This window comes from Uloborus diversus, chromosome 10, assembly GCF_026930045.1.
Source record: "Uloborus diversus isolate 005 chromosome 10, Udiv.v.3.1, whole genome shotgun sequence".
NCBI classification, from domain to species: domain Eukaryota; kingdom Metazoa; phylum Arthropoda; class Arachnida; order Araneae; family Uloboridae; genus Uloborus; species Uloborus diversus.
Genome location: NC_072740.1, coordinates 56,085,015 through 56,103,832, shown reverse-complemented (window position 1 = coordinate 56,103,832; position 18,818 = coordinate 56,085,015). Strand labels below are relative to the sequence as shown.

At 33.4% G+C, this 18,818-nt stretch overlaps 1 protein-coding gene across 2 annotated transcripts in view; it reads left to right on the top strand.

Moving 5' to 3' along the window:
• Positions 1-18,818, top strand: part of LOC129231571 (acyl-CoA dehydrogenase family member 11-like) — a 110,600-nt gene that overhangs the window by 47,692 nt on the left and 44,090 nt on the right. The window contains exons 4-6 of one of the 2 annotated variants that reach the window (XM_054865928.1): positions 1,596-1,713; positions 5,994-6,121; positions 13,424-13,573. In XM_054865928.1, coding sequence (XP_054721903.1) covers positions 1,596-1,713; positions 5,994-6,121; positions 13,424-13,573 — 396 coding nt within the window. The remainder of the gene's footprint in view (positions 1-1,595; positions 1,714-5,993; positions 6,122-13,423; positions 13,574-18,818) is intronic. The other variant, XM_054865929.1, reaches the window with a different exon arrangement.

The following is an 18,818-nucleotide window of genomic DNA, read 5'->3' as shown; positions in this document are numbered from 1 at the left end:
AAAACAGAAAACGAAAGAAAGTAGCGATTGTTTCTTACAATTATTACTGACCCAGGCAACGCTGGGTATTTTTGCTAGTTTATATATAAAGGCAGAAGACCCTTCTTAGATTTGTTTGAAATAGATGCATTGATAGATGCACCCAAGGCATTCCGTTGACTTTATTACTTGCATTGCTGCACTGTAGACTTAACTTGTAATGAGTTATCTTTATGACATGGATATTGTTCAATCAATGTTAATGGCTCTTAAGATTTCAAGGTAACAGTGTATAACAAACATTTACTCATGACTAACATAATTTTGAAACTTATATGAGGGTGCACCCAGGGCCCAATTAACATCTGAAGTTAGGTGAAGCTAAGTCTCATTTTAAGAATCTTCATTTAATTAAGCCCCCATCTTTTGTTTTCAGTATGTATTTTCTTAAAATTTTATGCAAATTGAAACAAAACTCACTAATGCTATATGTATTATTTCCAAAAACGGCCAAGCAGACTTCCAAATAAATCCCCCCCCCCTGATGTATTGAACTTTTGTACACTACTTATTTTTGCCCCCATTCACAGCAGATAAGTTGGTTTTTCAGATTTATCACTTCATAAAATTTATCAAGTGTTATAAAAGTATATTGTAGCACAATGGGGCAATTTCCACGGATGAAAATAGCTTACTACCTTAGTTTATGAATTGTGTCCTCACTTTTTAAAATTCTTCCAAAACTTTTATTCAACAAGTTCCAGGATTTGAATACATTAACAAATACATTCAAAAGCAGAAACTGAGAATTTTAAATCATATTTGGGCCCCTGTTAATTCTAAGGGGAAGCTCAAGCTTCCCGAGCCTTTTGGGTAATCAGGCCCTAGGTGCACCTACTTTCGTACCACTCTGTACAGCTTGTACAGGTGAAAATTGTATCTGCATATGCCGTGAAATACCATCGACTTTTATTAGGCCGAAAATCTTTCTCAAAACTTTTCTCTCAAACATCGCTAGCCAATCTTCATGTGATTATGTTATAACTCTGATTTTATAAAATGAGTTTTGTTTTTGTTTTAACAAATTTTTATTGTAAAAACTCCTCAGTCCATTAAGACAATGATTATCAGCTCAGGGCAGGGGGACAACCCCACACTGTAAAACAACTCATGTTACAAAATGTAATAAATGTTTACTTTGCTATAAACTTGTAATTATTATTTCCCTAAAGACACTCACAAATCTCTCATTGGCATAATTAGTACTTTCTCTTTGAATGTTGTTTCAATTGTTATTGTTAATTTTTCTTCTTATTTGCCAACATGAGTTAGTTGTTTTATAATTTAATGTAATTGTTTTTTTTTTTATAAATATGATCGCTGAATAAATCTATAATGTGATTTTTAAACATTTTTCTTTGGTACGCTATCAAGTATTCTGCATTTAGTTCAACATGTAGTACTTGCTGAGCTTGATACAGTGTCAAAGTAATTTTTAACCAATTGTTACTTTGTTCTAAAGTTTGACTGCATTAATTATTTCCAGTGATGGGTAATGCTTGCTAATTTTTTACACCACCTCCGGTGCGTTACAACTCCACTATTCTTGGTTGTAGGTAATTGACACTAAACAGCGTTTTCGGAATTCATTTGAAAATCTTACTAGTAGGGATCCAGCGAAATTTTGGACCTCTGGACAATGGATGACAGAAAAAAGAGGGGGATCTGATGTTGGTAAAGATCTTTTTCATTCCCAAGTTTTGTGTATTTAATAAAGCTTTGAAAAATTATAAATATTTAAAATCACTTTTTTGCATGTTTTATTTCATAATGTCTAGAAATCATTCTCACAAAATGGTGCAAATCATGTGTGACACTATTGAACTTTGTTTATCAATTTTAATAACTTCCGCTAACTGATGATTTTTTTTAATACCGATTCTCCATTTATTTTTGTATAATAAAGAATTAATGTTTTGTACAAGAGAAAATTATGGAGTGATTTTAAATATTTTGACCCCATGCTTTGTAATTGTTTTTGTGATGTTTTATTCCAGGATGGACAAATAATCATTTAAAGAAATTGCCCTGATCCTGAAGAAAAGTTACAATTATGAACAAGCATAAAATGAAATAATGATTTCACGTCTTATTCTGTCTGCATTTTTGAAACAAAAAACCTTTTTTCCAATCATTAATATATAAATAATTGAGTGGGCATTCAATAATTCAAATTATCTGTCAGGAAAAAAACAACTTCACCTTGTATTTTGACTGGATGACAAAGTGGCTAACTAAGCACTCAAGTTAAACTACTTAGACTTCTTCAAAATATTACCAGATTATATGTAGTTATTTTTTTTCTTTTCAAGTGACTAACAGAGGGGATAACATGAATCATAGAAATGTTCGCGGACATAAATGAAAAAAAAAAAAAAATTCTCGTCTAGAGGAATTTTTTCAAGGTGTATTTGCTATAATTATTTTACATGAAATATATAATTTACTTGAAATTTTGTATAGTTGTTGCATTTCAGCATGATTTGAAATCTCATTTGAAGTCTTAATGACTGGGGCACCTAATATTCACATTTGTGTTCCAAAACAAAGATAACAGAGAATTAAAAAATGATAAATTGGTGGTAACAATTAAAATTGGTAAAAATAATCCAAAAATATCAGACATGTTTTGCACTATTTTCATGAGCATTCACCACTCTCATGAAAATAGTACAAATGTGTCTGTGATAGAAATGCAGCAGTATATTCAAACTGTAGCAATGCCTACCTTGTCTCTGGCCAAAATTGCTTTCTTAGCATTTCAGGTACATTTGAGTTAAATATAGAGATGGGCAATGTTGTTCTTTTCAATGATCCATTTATCAGAGGATTGTTCAATTTTTTACCTGTTCATTGGTCTCGTTCATTTGAAAAAGTTGCAAGTGATAACTCAGCAAAAGTTACTCCCATAAATTGTTCATTCTATGTTTCGTTCTATCATTAATATTCTTGATTTTCTTCTTTACATGTATCTTAAAGACAGTCAGCGAAAATTAGCTAAGACTAAGAAAGTATGCCGATTAAAATTTAATCAAAAATTATTTTATTTCCGTTTAGATGTATAAAGCATTCATAGTTCATTTTTTAGATATTTCTATGTGACTAAATGGTAAGATATCTATTTTCCATTCCAGAAGTCATAGTTTGATTCCTGCTTGGTACAAATTTAAGTAAATACATTTTATTTCATAAAAAGAAAAATAAATAAATATAACTGATGTAACAGCAGAAAATTAGTAAAATTTATCTTTGAAAAAAAAAAAAAAAAAAACTACTGGATACCATCCTCAAAAAATGTTTCAATGCTTCAAAAATAGAAAAACAAATAAAAACAAAATATGAGCTTATGCAAAATAGTGCAATAATTTTAAATTGAAATATCCTAGCAAGATCCAAATATCCTCCAAGAAATTAGTCTAGAGTAAACAAAGGCCAAGATAAGAGTGAAAAGAAACAAAAAAAAACTTGTAGTTATATAGAAAAATTTTATTTGTTAAGAATATACCACAAGTTCTAAAAGTAGTGTGGGGAGATCAGTTCCACCTAATCTCTTTTCAGGCTTGGATCTGTGTATCCACAGACGCCGTAGTGGGGGGGGGGAGGTTCTTAAGGGACCCAATGGTCCAAGAAATTGAAAAAAAAATTGAAAAATCTAGCACGAAGACTTAGTAATGTTGCAAATATACACTGCTGGTCTCTCCCTACAGATTCTGTTGCAGGGAAGCCCAAAATGTATAGATCCTGGCCTGTATCTGCGGATGGAAAATACACTCATGTTTGTGAAAATTGCAACAACAGGAGGGACTTGTTGGAAAGGAATAAAATTTATTGCACATACTACTCATAGTACTACAAATAAACGATCAAAATTACAGATCAATGAAATGAAAGTAACAGCCATTAATTAATATCAAATGTAACTACCCTGCGCAGGTGTGAGAGCCTGTGCACGTTTTGGCATTGAATCATAGAAGTGCTAAATGTCACAATTGGAAGTAGTATCCCATATGGCTTCAATCTAAAGTTAAAGTTCATCAGTACCCACTGCCGGACGAGACATATGGGCGAGTCTCCGACCAACGCAATCTGAAACATACTCAGTGGGCGTCACATCCAAAGAATGGGCCAGCCAAGGAAGTGGCGTAACCTGTGGTGCACCTAAGAACACTCGTACGTTACGTGGGACATGTGAACGTGCATTTTCCTGCTGGAAAACTGTACCAGGAATTCTCTGAAGAAAGGGTAGTACCTCCGGTGCCACAGCGTCCCTGAAGTAGAGCTCGCTATTGAGGTTACCCGTAACTCACAGTAGATGGGATTGCTCTTGATATTCATTAGCGCTCCAGCCCATGACGCCTGCCCTTATGCCGGTATAACGTCAGATTACACACACTGGGAGGTGACATTTTCATGTGTAACGTCTGACACATACACGTCCATCGTTATAGTGCAGATTAAATCTAGACTCATTCGTGAAGACGATCTGTTGCTAGTCCGCACGCCATTGGGCTTGCTGGTGGGCATGTTGAAGCCGAAAGCAATGATAGTTGAGGGTGAAGGGAATCCTCCATGGGATAATCCTTGCATGCAAGACCTGGCACAGCAGACGTCTACGAACTGTGAATGCAGCAAATGTGACACCTGTAACCATACTCCAACGTTATGCTAGCTTACTAGAGAACACTATACAATCCATCACAGCTGAGCGGGTGACGTGTCGATAATCCCGTGGTGTCGTAAGCTCACCCTCATGCATGCAGATCATGCGGCCCCATTTGAATTCCATTGCTCATTCGTATGACGCACTGCGATTTGGACGAGGGATATTGAGTGCTAGAGAAACACGTACCCACCTTAATTCCAAGACCGTGGTGGGAGCTCTCCACTTACCACTGGTGACTTTTAGTATGTTCCTTTTCGGGGAGACCTTTTTGTATGTGTGTGCCAATTTTCAAATCGTTTTTTTTCATCCTCATTTTTTGGCCTTTGTTTGCTTTACTATTGTGGGTGAAAAAAGAATAAAAAGAATATCTGCACATTTTTTTTCTTTCTTCATTTCTCCCCTCCCCCCCTCCTCCACCTCCTGCATTCAGTTTCAAGAACTCAAATCACCGTAATGACTCGTACTACTTCACATTGAAAAGAAGAAAGAATTATGTAAAAATAATCTTTGAGAAGTCTTCAGAAATAGAAAAGAGGAGAAAAATGGTCAGTTTTTAAAAAGTTAACAAACTTTGAAAATCACGATCTCTTGACCTATTATAGAAACAATAAAAATAATTAAAGCTTCCAAAAAGAATTTTATGCTCTCTATTAATTGACGCCTTCCCTCACAAGTAAATAGTTTTTTGGATGTAAGATGAAAACTGAAAAAATGAACCTGAAATCTAAGATGGCAGTGCTAGTCCTTCCCCCCCCCCTACCACTAGAGAATTATAGTATGTTCATCATGAACCCTTCTTGTATGTGTGTACCGATTTTCAGAACTGCATCCTTTTTTTTTTTTCAAATTGTTTATCAACTAGATTAAATAAATTGAGAGAGAGAAAGAACTATAAAGTAAATTTCATTGTTCAAAAGAACGGTCGTTCATTTTTTAGAAGATCCTTTTGCACCATTCATTTTAAGGAGTCAATCATTTAGATCTGTTTGTTCATGAGCGACACACCCCCAGATAAATGCAACAAATCATTTGCTGTTTCTATTTTCTATTCCACATTGTTTCAAAGTTCATAAAGTCTCAATGGCTTTGATTTATAAGATTCTAGTAATAGTTTTTAAAGCTGTTGATTGATCTGGCCTCATCATTATTTTCCTGCTTAATTTCAAGTTATATCAATTAACTGAATTATTTTTGAGTGTTTGATGCATTCTTTCAAGTATTTTATTTATATCATTTTCCCTTCTAATTTTTTTCTTAAATTACAAAAAGTCTGACATAGTTATCCTACTAGCTGGAGGCACTGAAACAGTTGCGATTGCTGATGCTGATTTTTATCGTCTGTATGGTTATAAGTGGTTTACTTCTGCAACTGACTCGAATATGGCTCTTACTTTGGCTCAAGTGAAAGAAAGCGATGAGGTAAAAGAGATTTTTAGTCATGAAAGTTTTGATGTCATAACATTTTTTTTATCACTATTTATTTCGTTACCATTATTTATTTCATAAATGCAAAATTTCTAATTGAAATTATACAGTATAGCGGAAATAGCCAACTTGATCCTTCTTTGAAGCCTATTTATAATTCATTGTTTGTCTTCCGCCTATTTTAAATTTTCATTTAGTTAAAATTTTTACATCTTACATTTTTAAAATTCATCTAATTGTATGAATTTTGATTTTATATTTAAGTAATCAATTTAATATATATGATAGAATCCATGTCAATTCAACAAGCGGTGTAACATGATGGTCTTGGATTTTTTTTGGAATTTAATATATGTTAAAATTCATAAAAAGTTATGAAATACTTTTTTTTTGTTTCACCCAAAAAAGTTCCTGTGCCAAGATACAGGTAGCCAAAGATGGCGGTCCTGTCATGATTTCTCACTTGGGATTTTTGTCAAAATTTTTAAAGTTCATTATCTCAAGAACAGTAGAACATATTTTGTTGCGGTTTGTTTTATTTAAAAGGATATTTCTTCTTGTTTAAAAACATATGCAATGTTTTGAAATATGTGCTTTAGTTTTTTTTTCAATAGTCTTTTGAAAAAAAAAAATGTTTAAAATAATTTTTTTAATTTTTCTCAAAAATGCAAATTTTAAAATTTTTAATTTTTTTTCAGTTTATTAGTACCACTGAGAACTCCGTTCCCTGAAACGGAGAGCTTCCACTTTTTCGTTTAAGAGATTTAGAGAGGCGTTTGAAAAAATGAGGGGTTTTAAGGAACTCGGAACTCTTTATGTAATGGCAGACCTGCAAATTCCAGAAAAAATTTCGCAACAAGTGGCCAGAAAACACTTTTAACTCAGTCATATAGCGGATCTTGCCTTTTGAGTTGCCATTTTATCCTGGATATTGAATTTAGTGAGAACAAGATAGCATTGTGCTTAACGATTCTTTTGGGACTACGCTGGAGGCCCCTTTCTTGTTTTCATAAAAAGTAAAACTTCTGGATAAAGTGAAGACTCAAAATGAAAATTTTGCTATGTAACTTAATTAAAAGTGTTATCTGGCCACTAGTTGCAATTTTTTTTTTTTTTGAATTTTCAGGTCTGCCAATACGTAAAGAGTTCCTTTAAAACCCTCATTTTTTCAAATGCCTCTCTAAAATCTGTGACACAAAAAAGTGGAAGCTCTTCTTTTCAGGGAACATAGTTCTCAGTGGTACTAATAAACGGTAAAAAAATTAAAAATTTTAAAATTGGCATTTTTGAGAAAAATCCAAAATTTTTTTTTAACTTTAAAAAAAAAAATATTGTGTAAAAAAAAACTAAAGCACACATTTCAAAATGTTGCATATGTTTTTAAACAAGAAGAAATCATCTTTTAAATAAAGCAAACTGCAACAAAATATGTTCTACCATTCCTGAGAAAATGGACTTTAAAACTTTTGATAAAAATCACAAGTGAGAAATCATGACAGGACCGCCATGTTTGGTGGCTTGTATCTCGGCATAGGAATTTTTTTGGGCAAAAAAAAAAAAGTATTTCATAATTTTTTATGAATTTTAACATATGTTAAATTCAAAAAAATCCAAGATCATCATATTACACCCCTTGTTGAACTGACATGGATTCTACCATATATATATTTTTTTACTGTCAAAATCTGTTTGATCTGTGTTTTACACAGTAATGTTCCCATCAATTTATCTGAGGGTATACTCCCAGTAATCTATTACGCACAATATGTGTATGCGATCATATACATAATATCTCATAATATGAAAATTTTTGAAGCTTGAGGGTATATGCTATATGTCTAAAAAATGTTTGAGGGTATATGGCATATATGGAGGAGCCCCTATGGTGACACCTCTGACGTTGCTGCATAAAAAGGATGGTTCTCCTGTGCTATAATTCATTTTTTTTTTTTTTCAAATTTAATATCACTGTAGAGCATTTTACTTTAACTAAATCCTGCTATTGACCTATATCTTTTAAAACTTTTTTTCAATCATGCAAAGCAAGAACAAAATTTGTGTCCTCACTAGATAGTGATCTTTCATTTATACTCTCTTTGCAAAAAATTTCATTTGTGCATATGTACTCTTCTTTAACCTACATTTTAAAAAGGTTACAGACAGAAAGTGAAAATAATTTTATTCTTTGATCACCATCTCTGAAGTTGGCGCAGAAACAAAAAGTAAAATCATGTGCATCCATACTTTGTTTTCATTTTCAGAAAAACCATCCAAAGTTAGAAACGAACCATTTATACCATTACTCAAATATGTTGTCAATCAATGTACAATGTATGCCAGTAGAAGCAACTGGACCCGTTTAAATTTATGTAGTTGAATTATGGCTATGAATGATTTTATCTATTGTTTTTTGGGCCAACTTCAAAATATACACTCCTGTTTGTGAAAATTGCAACACCACCTAGGACTTACGCGAGTGTGCTGAAAATTGCAGGAAATGTAAAGTAGGGCATGAGATGCAAATGATTAGAATTGCAGACCGGTAGCACATGCGTATGCTGAGCAGCGCCCTTTGAACGGCAGATCGAACCGAATATAATTAGACGGCTGTAGCGAGGCGTGTATGATTATTGGTGTTTATAATGCTAGAGTAAACGTTAACTGAATCTTTACTATGCTTCTTCACCGAAAAAAAGCGAAATTTGAGCAAATTTCGGAGTTTGAATGGGGCAGAATCGTCAGCCTTCGTGAAGCTGGATTGTCTTATCGTGCAGTAGTCGCTTGTGTGCAGCATAACAGCAGCACAATCATGCGTGTTTGAAAGCAGTGGACGGACGAGGGTCGGACAGCTCGGAAATCCGGGAGTGGACTCCGAAATGTGTAGGGCTGAAGGAAGCATTTCAGACCTCCGAAATATTTAGCAGAGTAGCAGTCGAAATAAACACATGATGAACAAAGTCCCGAAGAAAAATATCTTTTTATTCTAGCATGTTGAATAAGCTAATACTTAGACAATGTATTTGACTTACATTGAATCCAGTTCAACAGGAGCATAAAAAATATAGCATTATACTGAGACGAACAACATCTCGTCAAAAATGGCTAAGAACTTATTTTGAATTACTTTAGGAAAAAATGCATCTTCACGAAATAACATTCAATATAATTACGCCATTTTTGTTTGAACTGGATAGGACGACACAAACGTGCAAGCATCACACACAACAAAAATAAGGAAGAGAGAGCGAGCTCTCAAACCTGCAGCATTAAATACCGTGAAAACACATGGTGGAACAACCAACATTCAAAATTTAATCGCTTATGCAAAATAACAAGCACTGTTGCCACTCACGAAAACTTTAGAAAACATTTCTCGATTATCACATGCAGGAACTAACCAAAACCCAATCCAGTTCAAATGAGTGAATCGCCCGAATGACGTCACTACCGATTCAATGTTGTTTACATCGGAGCAATTTGTCCGAACACTATCTGCATGGGACAAAAACGTATTTTAGAAGAAATAACAGTTGGTTATTTCTTTTTTTTTAAATTTTATTTATCTAAATGAAATTGGACTAAAATGTTAACAAAATGTGACGTCAGCTCGCGATGACAGACACCTGGTGCGTATGGCGCTGATGGGCCGCACAGCTTCTTCTAGACAATTGGCAGCACAGTGGTCAACATCTACTGGTGTTTCATTGTGTGCTTCATCAATTCAGAGATGTCTGCTGCAGCGTGGGCTGCACTCAAGGATTCCTTTATACTGGATTCCTCTCACACAAAACCATCACCGCCTGCGGCTACAATGGGCCAATTTGCATTGTAGCTGGTGTGTTGATTGGCAGCAGATTGTCTTTTCTGACGAATCCCACTTCAATTTGTGCCACCATGATGGCCAAATTCGTGTCAGGCACTTTGCCGGTGACTGGCACATTCCAGAGTGCATTATCGATCGCCACAGTGGACCAACACCTGGAGTTATGATCTGGGGTGCCATAGCATATCATGGACGATCACAATTGCTACGAATTGTGGGCAATTTAAACGGCACCCGATACATAAACGAAGTTTTACAGCCCCAAGCTATTCCTTTCCTGCAAGGATTGCCAGGGGCTGTTTTCAAGCAGGACAATGCCCCTCCACATGTCGCTAGGACTGTCAAATCCTACCTTGATTTGCAGCAGGTACAGCTTCTTCCTTGGCCTGCATATTCCCCTGATATGTCACCGAGTGAACATGTATGGGATTTCGTTGGACGGTGTCTTGCTCGTGATCCTCGTCCTGGTGTCAACAGGCGAACTTTGGTTGCGCATACAAACAATATGGAATATTCTTCCGCAGGCAGATATTCAAACTTTGTTTCACTCCTTGCCGAGCCGTGTAGCAGCTCTTATTGCGGTGCGTGGTGGCCACCCAAAATACTAATTTCTTTTTTTTTTTATTGTTTGTTTGGTTTGAAAATGTAATCATTTATTTCTACCATTACCACTCAACTGTGTATAAAATTTCATTCAACTACAATGCTTCCTTCATGGTGTTGCAATTTTCACAAACAATAGTGTATGTTAGGAAGAATTATCGTTGTTGTTCAGAAAATAAAATTATTTTTCATTTTTAGAGTAATTTTGACCTGCAGTTTTGAAGTCGACTCTACTTTTTTTCAAAAATTATAATTTTTGAATTAAATAATTATTTATTTCATCCTTTTAAGTGTAAATGTGTTTCAGAAATAGTACCAGGTTACTATCATGAAATTTCACCTCATTTTTTCATAAAAATGCCCCATACTAAAAAATGAAAAAGAAAACCTATATACCGCCTGAAACTTTAAGCGATTGGCACCAAAAATTTATCTTTGTTCCTCTCTGGGATGTATTTGCGTGCTGACTTAATTAGAACCATTTAAATGTTAATATTTTCCCAAACTAATTTATATTTCACAACATACTAGTTACTCTTGATGCAATCCTACGTCTTCTTACTTAGCCCTGATATCTATTACTGGCATAGGGGATAATAAGGATAATAAATTTCATGCTTGATTCAGAGAAGCCTTCATTCAAAATTCTCATTATTATATACTGTTGTATGACTACAAAATTTTGCAACAATGATTTTTATATTTAATCATATAATACGAAAATTACATGAAATTTACGGTTTTTGCCCATAAACTTTTTTTTAAAGAACAAATATGGTCAATAAAAAGTATGGGACCTAAGCAAGAGGACCCAGTAAAGCGCTGAGTGGAAAGAAAAAAGAAAACCATACATTCAGTATAAACTGATTGAAGTTGGTTAAAATTAAAATTAACCACAATTCACATTGCTGTTCTGGAAAATGAAAAGTATGCTTTTTTTCCCCCTTATGTAATATTTTTAAAACTATGTAATATACACAGACTCTTAAAGACGAAACTAATTTTCAAAAACATTTCCTAAGCTGTGGAAAGTATTTTATGTGTGTACATTTGTAGTAACATATAATACATGTAAAACAATGCAAAATATCTAGTAAATATCTAGAATAAGTTTTAACCAATATATAAAAATATTTTTCTTCATATACTGGAGGGTGAGAAATGTCAACTATTTGCATTTGACTACATTGTAACAATGTTCACAATATCGTTAATAAAGAAAATTCCTTTGCAATACTATTTCTTTTCCAAACACAAATTGAAAAATGCAGATGATTGTTAACAGATAACATATGGGTGGAACCACTTTCGAAAGCACTTCTTCACTAAATTCGTAGAGAAAGAGGGGAGAAGGGAGCCATTGAGGATGTAAAAAATTTTACACCCCATCAGCACAAACAAGGAGGAATTGGTGAAAGGCGGGACTAAGGCAAAAAGTAAAGGTTTTTTGAAAATATTTTCAACAGCTGGAAACCCGTTATTTTCTTTAGAAATGGTGGCATTTTTTCAAACAAAGTCTCAAAAGAGAGCTGAAAATATTTTGCATGTTGGGACGCTTTTAAAATTTTGATCATTGTTTGCAGATTTTCTATAGAGCAAAATGTCCAACAGTACCACAATTTCGACAAAATTGAGTTTTTCTCGAATTAAAAAAAAAAAAAAGGGAAATGGATTTTTCAAAAAATTAAAAAGTACACGACACAGACATAGGCTTGAAAAATACTCAGAAAAAAATTGACCCAAAAACTTCAGCTTTCAGACTCAGTGAAGAGCACCTTTAAGTCTATGGGAATATAGCTCGTTTTTGAAGAGCAAACCCAGCTTAAAACAAGCAAAATTTTTGTAATTCATAAAATTGCTGTTGATTTCCACCTCAATCTTTGGGAGAATTCCATTAACACTTTGAATTTGACCGAAAGTTAGAGATAAAACATAAATCCCGAGAACAATTGATGACCACCCTTTGTTTGAAATTAGTGGAGTAGAGGAGCATTTAAAACTTATATATTTGTTGAAGTGAATGTTATCAGTTCCGAGATATACTTCCGAAGATATTGAAGCTCAAAGTCAAGCTAATGCAGATGAAAAAATAATGAAAGCGACCACGATAATGACAAATGTAAAGAATTTTGAGTTTAACAGCCCTCAACATACCCAATGGCTTGTAAAGTGCAGAAAACTTTAAACTGTGTTTTGAAGCTATAGATGCAATAATGATATTTTTCATGTCACACGTTGTTTGAAAACAATAACATGAGATAGTAAGACAGTTTAAAGCAAATAACCAACTTCTTTGACTCTGTACTGAAAAAAAAAAAAAAGAGCAAGCATGTATGCCTTTTTATGGTTTTTTTCACTAATCCGTTCTTTTACAAGCACTCGGTTATAACGATCAAATATCGGGGTTCCCTCACGCTCGTTATAAGCAAGTTCGACTGTATAAATTTTTTTTTGTGTACAGAAATGAACAATAAACTCAAATTTATTTTGAAGGGATTCCAAAGAATGGGCTAGTTTTCTGTCTGGGATTCGTAATTTCTCTCATGCTTTTTTTTTTTTTTTTTTGTCTGCTTATGCTTGCATTACATTTGAGGTAACCAGCTTTTTACACAAAAGTTGAGAAAATTTTTCAACAACACAATTATATTTTTTACTGATTTTATGATTGCTTGCAACTAACCGAGTATGGGTTCAGTATTAATTTGTAAATTCCAATCTATTTGTTTGTTACACCTGCTCTGCATTATCCTATATTAAATGTTGTGTCAAAAGTATTGTGTATGGTGTTATAAAAGAATGAAAAAAATAACAATTTAAAATTTTATTTTAAGAAGGTAAAGGCTGTTTAAATGCAATTTATTTTATTGCAGAATGAAAAAGGCTTAACAATGTTCTATTTAGAAACTAAAAATTCAGAAGGAAATTTAAACAATTTACAGTTAGTGAGATTGAAGAATAAACTAGGAACACGGCAAGTGCCTACAGCTGAACTGCTTTTGGATGGTTCAATTGCTTACAAGGTAATTTTGTATTTTAGGTGAATGTACTTTAAGTCAGAAAAATTATTAGTGTGTTGTGGGTGAAAGTGATCATACATCAAATAAATGAATGTAGCTAGGAAATAAATACTTGTATGAGGGTAAATGTTTTATTTTTAAGTTTATCAATTAGGAACTACATTCATTGTTCAAAATTTTATTGCTTGACTTGACTTGATTCTCTTAACGCCTAGTGGCGCTTGAGGCCACTAGCATGACATTCCATCCCGACTGCTTTGATGCCACCTCCCTGGCACTCCTCCAGCTTGGCCAACCAAAGGCATTTCTTTCTTGAAAATTTTATGGCTTACAATATTTTATGTAGAGAAAAAAATCATTTTATGTAACATTTGAAACATTTTAAAATCTGAACACCTCTTTCAATTTATCTGGGAAATTTTATTAATTTTGAACTGATTGATGGTGCTGGATGCTTCTTAGATATCTCAAGAACATTTATGCATCAGCAGCTAGCTTAGGGTAGTTCAAAAAAACTTTTGAGCTAGAGTCTAGGGCACATCATTTTTTTTTTTTTTGACTTACTAATAGTATTATGCTGTAAAAGTTTTAGCTTCTTGCTCAAATTTTAAAAGGGTGCACAATGACCCCTTAATTTAACATTATCCGTAGTATAGAAAATGCCATAAGTTTAGAAACTTTTAATTTTCCAAGCTGTTTTTTTTGCAAATAATTATTTTATTGCAGTGTATATGCATATTACTAGTGTATATTATAATATGTAGCATTGTTTTTTCAGTTCAATGTGTTTTTTTAACCCCCCCTCCTCATTGGTATGAAGTTTTGGGTAGGGGTTCGAGCACCTTCTTTCAGTTGAAATAGGAAGCTAAAATTCTTCCAGTATATTACTATCCACAAATCTAAAAATATTATGGGGTGGCCCGTTATCTAGGAGAAACTTTTTTTTTCAGGTGTTTTTGAACCACTTTAAGCTAGCTGTATGTATTCTATAAAACATTTTAGAGCATTTTTAGTAAGATAGGGTGAGTGGTCATAAGATTAGGCTTAATATATATCGTTCATCAACAGTCACTTAATTTTAACTCATAAGACAGATATTTGTTAAATATTAATTTCACTATTCGGGTGAATATCAGGAAAAGTACCAATTTGATCATGGAAATTTTCGATTTTTAAGCATACTCGGAAATTAAAGTGAATTCGGCAATTTAACAACGCATTAGTAACAGATTTTTATTTTAATTAGGGACAAGGTCAAAGTGAACATTTAACCCCATTTTAGGGGGGGTTAAATGTTCACTGCTGCTTATTTTCCCGGCGACCATTTATGACAAAGCAGTAGGTTTCCAGGAGACAAATTGGGATTTTCTAGTCATATCCCTGCAATTTTAGTAATTAGTATAGACTTGGTTTTTTTTGACATATGCTTTTGGAGGACTGAACTACATTTTTTCTTTCATGTTTCTTTCATGCAAGTTAATAAGAGCTAAAAGTAAACATTTGCTAACTTAATGAAACTAGGTTTGTTTCGCAAAAAAGTTTTTCAATGTATTTTTAAATTGTTATTTTTTAAAATGAGGTTTACCTAGGGTTGCCAACTGCTCCTCAAAAACGGGAAACTCTGCGGCTTTGCAAAGAAATTATCTTGCTCCCCATTTTCCCGCTGAGTGTTTTCAAGTGATTGCTCAAATACCCCTTCCCTCCCTTCTGCCTCAATCTTGTCCCATAGATGCCTCGATCCATAGGAGGCCCATGTCCTCCTATGTGTCCCCTCTCAGGAAGTTTGTTTTGCTGGTGGGGATAGAAAAAGGCTTTACTGTGACGGTGCAAGCTTTGGCATTTACGAATTTTGAAATTCGATTGCTTCCGCTTGAACACTCTTTCATTTTTGTCTGCTATGCAATCATCCTTATATATTATTTCTGTAGCCTGTTTTTTGTTTCTACGTGAGATCTTCCTCAATTCTTGATCGATTTCTTTGATTTATACCTTATTTTAAAGCTTATCGTGCAGGCTACTGATGAAAAATAGACCCATAATCTAAAAAAAAATTTTTTCTGTCAAAAAAACCTGTTTTAAAGAATCAGAATGAAGTTTTCGGTTAAATTTATAAATTTAACTTGCACTGTGACCGATAGAGTTGAATAGTTCGATCGACAGAGCTTTCGACTGGTAACCAGCAGAATAAATGTTCGGGCCCATGTCCGGACAATCTGCATCAAAAACTTAGAAAAAATATCGCGCATTACATGAACACTTAATAACAATGAATAACAAATATGAGGGAATAGAGTAGATGAGATGGAAACGCTCCTTGCTGTTATGAAACTTGATGCAACATGGAGCTAAATTGATTCCTAATTGTAAGGCTTTTTTTTTTTAAAGCTTGTTTTTAAAGAAAATTAAAGCATAATGAAAGCGAAAATATAAGTATCAGGTTTAAGATTTCGGTCTACAATGGAATTGTTTTTGTTCAGAAAAAAAATAATAAATTGTGTATTGAAATATAGATTCTTCTACTGAGTTTTTGACTTTTTGTACAAATAAAAAAATTACTACCTCAATTTGAAGGGTAAAATATAAATTTTTTCTTCTTTTTGTAAAAAAACAAATAGCCTATCACATTTCATACATTCAAAAAGCTACGCTTAAAAAAGACCTTAGTTCAAATTATTTTGTATTTTAACCGTGCTGTTACATGATGAACACGTGCTGCCATCTAAGCCATAACGGCTCAAACAGCCTGCAATAACAAATTGTAAAAATTTTCAAAAACAAAAACACTTCTCTTCAATATCTTATCTTATATATTATTTCTGTGGATTATTTTTCTGTCAGTATGCGAGATCTTGCTTATCTCTTGAAGAAATTCCCCCCTCATTTTAAAACTTATCAGGCCGGCTAATGACGAAAAATAGACTTATGGTCTAAAAATCAAGTTTTCGGAAACGCCCTTTGCTGTTGCAAAACTGTAGTTCTTATGCAATTTTTTTTAAAAGTAAAGATCTAATACAATTTTCCAATTTTTTGTGTCGCTTCGGCAAGAAAAAAGTTAAAATTAACCTGTGTTTTTTTTTTTTTTTTTAATAAAGCTTAAAAGCACTAAACTTAGTTGTTCAGTTAAATTGATAAGTTTTTTTTATAAAATAAATGCAGTGGGAATGCTACTTGGTGTTTCGACTCCTTTATGCAGGCTACAGTTATCATTCAGATAAGTTGACTGTGAATCAAAGGGTTTTCTTCCTTTTTTTTAAAAACTTTGACCCCGTCCAGACCACTAAGCATAATGTAAGCATAAAAAAAGCATTAGATTTAAATCAAGGGAATCCTTTTTGTGCAGAAAAACATTTTCATTGTATGCTGAAATGTGGATTTTTCTAATAGCGGTGTTCAACCTTTAGTACAAATGAAAAAATACTACGCCATATTGAAACTACTAGTTTCACCCAGTAAACCTTTAATTATTTATTCGAATACGATATAAAACATTAAAATTACTATCAACTTCATTAGTAAGAAATCATTTTCTACTTCTCTGCTTTTGGCTGAAAAAAAAAAAAAATTTTGTCTACTTTCGAAAAATTACACTTAAAAAACGGACTCAGTTCAACAGGTTTTGGTTTTGAATTTTAAGTGCTCGATTAAAAGAAAAACATGTGTGGGCATTTAAGCCGTAACGGTTAAAGCAGCCTGTTATGGGAAATAGTTCAATATTCAAAAATAAAAACACTTATTTTCAATCAAATTTATTACTTCTCTAGAATGTTTGTTTCAATCGCTACGTGAGATCTTCCTCATTCTTTAATCGAATTCCATGTTTTATGAATAATTTTAAATCATATGCTGGCTATTGACAAAACGTAGATGCATGATCGTATTTCTTTTTCAGCAAAAAGCTTTTTTGCTGCTTTTTATTATGCATTCCTTCAATAAATAGCATTCGAAAAGGAAGGTGCAATTGCTAGTTTTGTTGGAGTGTCATGCTGTTAATCAGAATGGCGCCATTTCGAATCTGTGCCAATAAATATCTCTTTAATGTTTCTTTTTTTTTTCCGTCAGATGCTCACTTGGGCAGGACTGTATTTGCCACAACCTGTTTCACATGCAAAATTACTGCTTTTTCACTAGTCACTCAGCCACACTTTTAATGATATTTATGTTTGCATTGAAAATACATACAACCAAAAGGTGAGCAATGATCAAATTATCACAGCTTTGTATTTAACGAGGTTTTGTTACAGATGTATTCAAATTACATGCATTCTTTTGCACTTACTTTTTTTGGTTCTTCTTCATAATGTTCTTTCTTTGAAATTTTTAAAGAACGAAATGCCTTATGAAACAATTCGAAGCACAGTGTGAAGTTCCGCATGGGTCGACTAGTACCACTCAAACCTTAATAACTTCTCGTAACCCTTCTTACATTTTATTTTCATGCCAGGCTCATTTCCCGGCCGACCGTTTTCAAGCAATTGCGGAAATTCCTATCACTTCCCTTCTTCTGCAAACTTCCCATCCTTGTTTTGCTGAAGTACATGTTCTTTCTTGGTTAGAAAGAAGAAATAAACTTCTTTCTGTCGTTGGTGAGAGTAAAATAGGAATGGAGGGGGGGGGGGATTCTTCATACATGTTGAAATCGCATTGCATCTGCTTCCAAAACGTTCTCTCATTTTTGTCTACTCTGCAACTGTGCAGCTCAGATATTAACCCTTTTTTATTGACTATTATTTTCAACCCTTTTTTGATTTTTAGCTGAAGACTGCCACCCCCATTCAAAAATGTTATCCTGTTCCATCTGAATTGATTTAAGCCAACAGAATTTGTCAAATTTACTCCTAATGCTTACCAGGGGTACCAAAGTTATGGCTCTGGAAGATTTTAACACAATTAAATTTATTTTAATTATATTTTATCATGACAAACATGCAAATATGGGAAATTAAAGTTGCTTATGCCCAAAGATTGAGTTAGTGTTTGAAGCTGTTTTATTAATTTAAAAATAATTATTTTTATACTAGTACTTCAAATGATTATTAAAGTTCAAAAACAATTTTGGGTAAGTGGTTTTAGTTATTTTTCCTGATTTTTATTAAAAAATGTCGAACTGCTCCACAAAAATTTAAATTGCTCCTCAAAATCACCACAGATGCTCCTCAAATTGTTCCTCCAAGTTAGCAGCCCTGGATATACCTATCACATGCAGGACACACTTTTGGACTTCTCAATTCTAACAAAATACCCTCCAAAT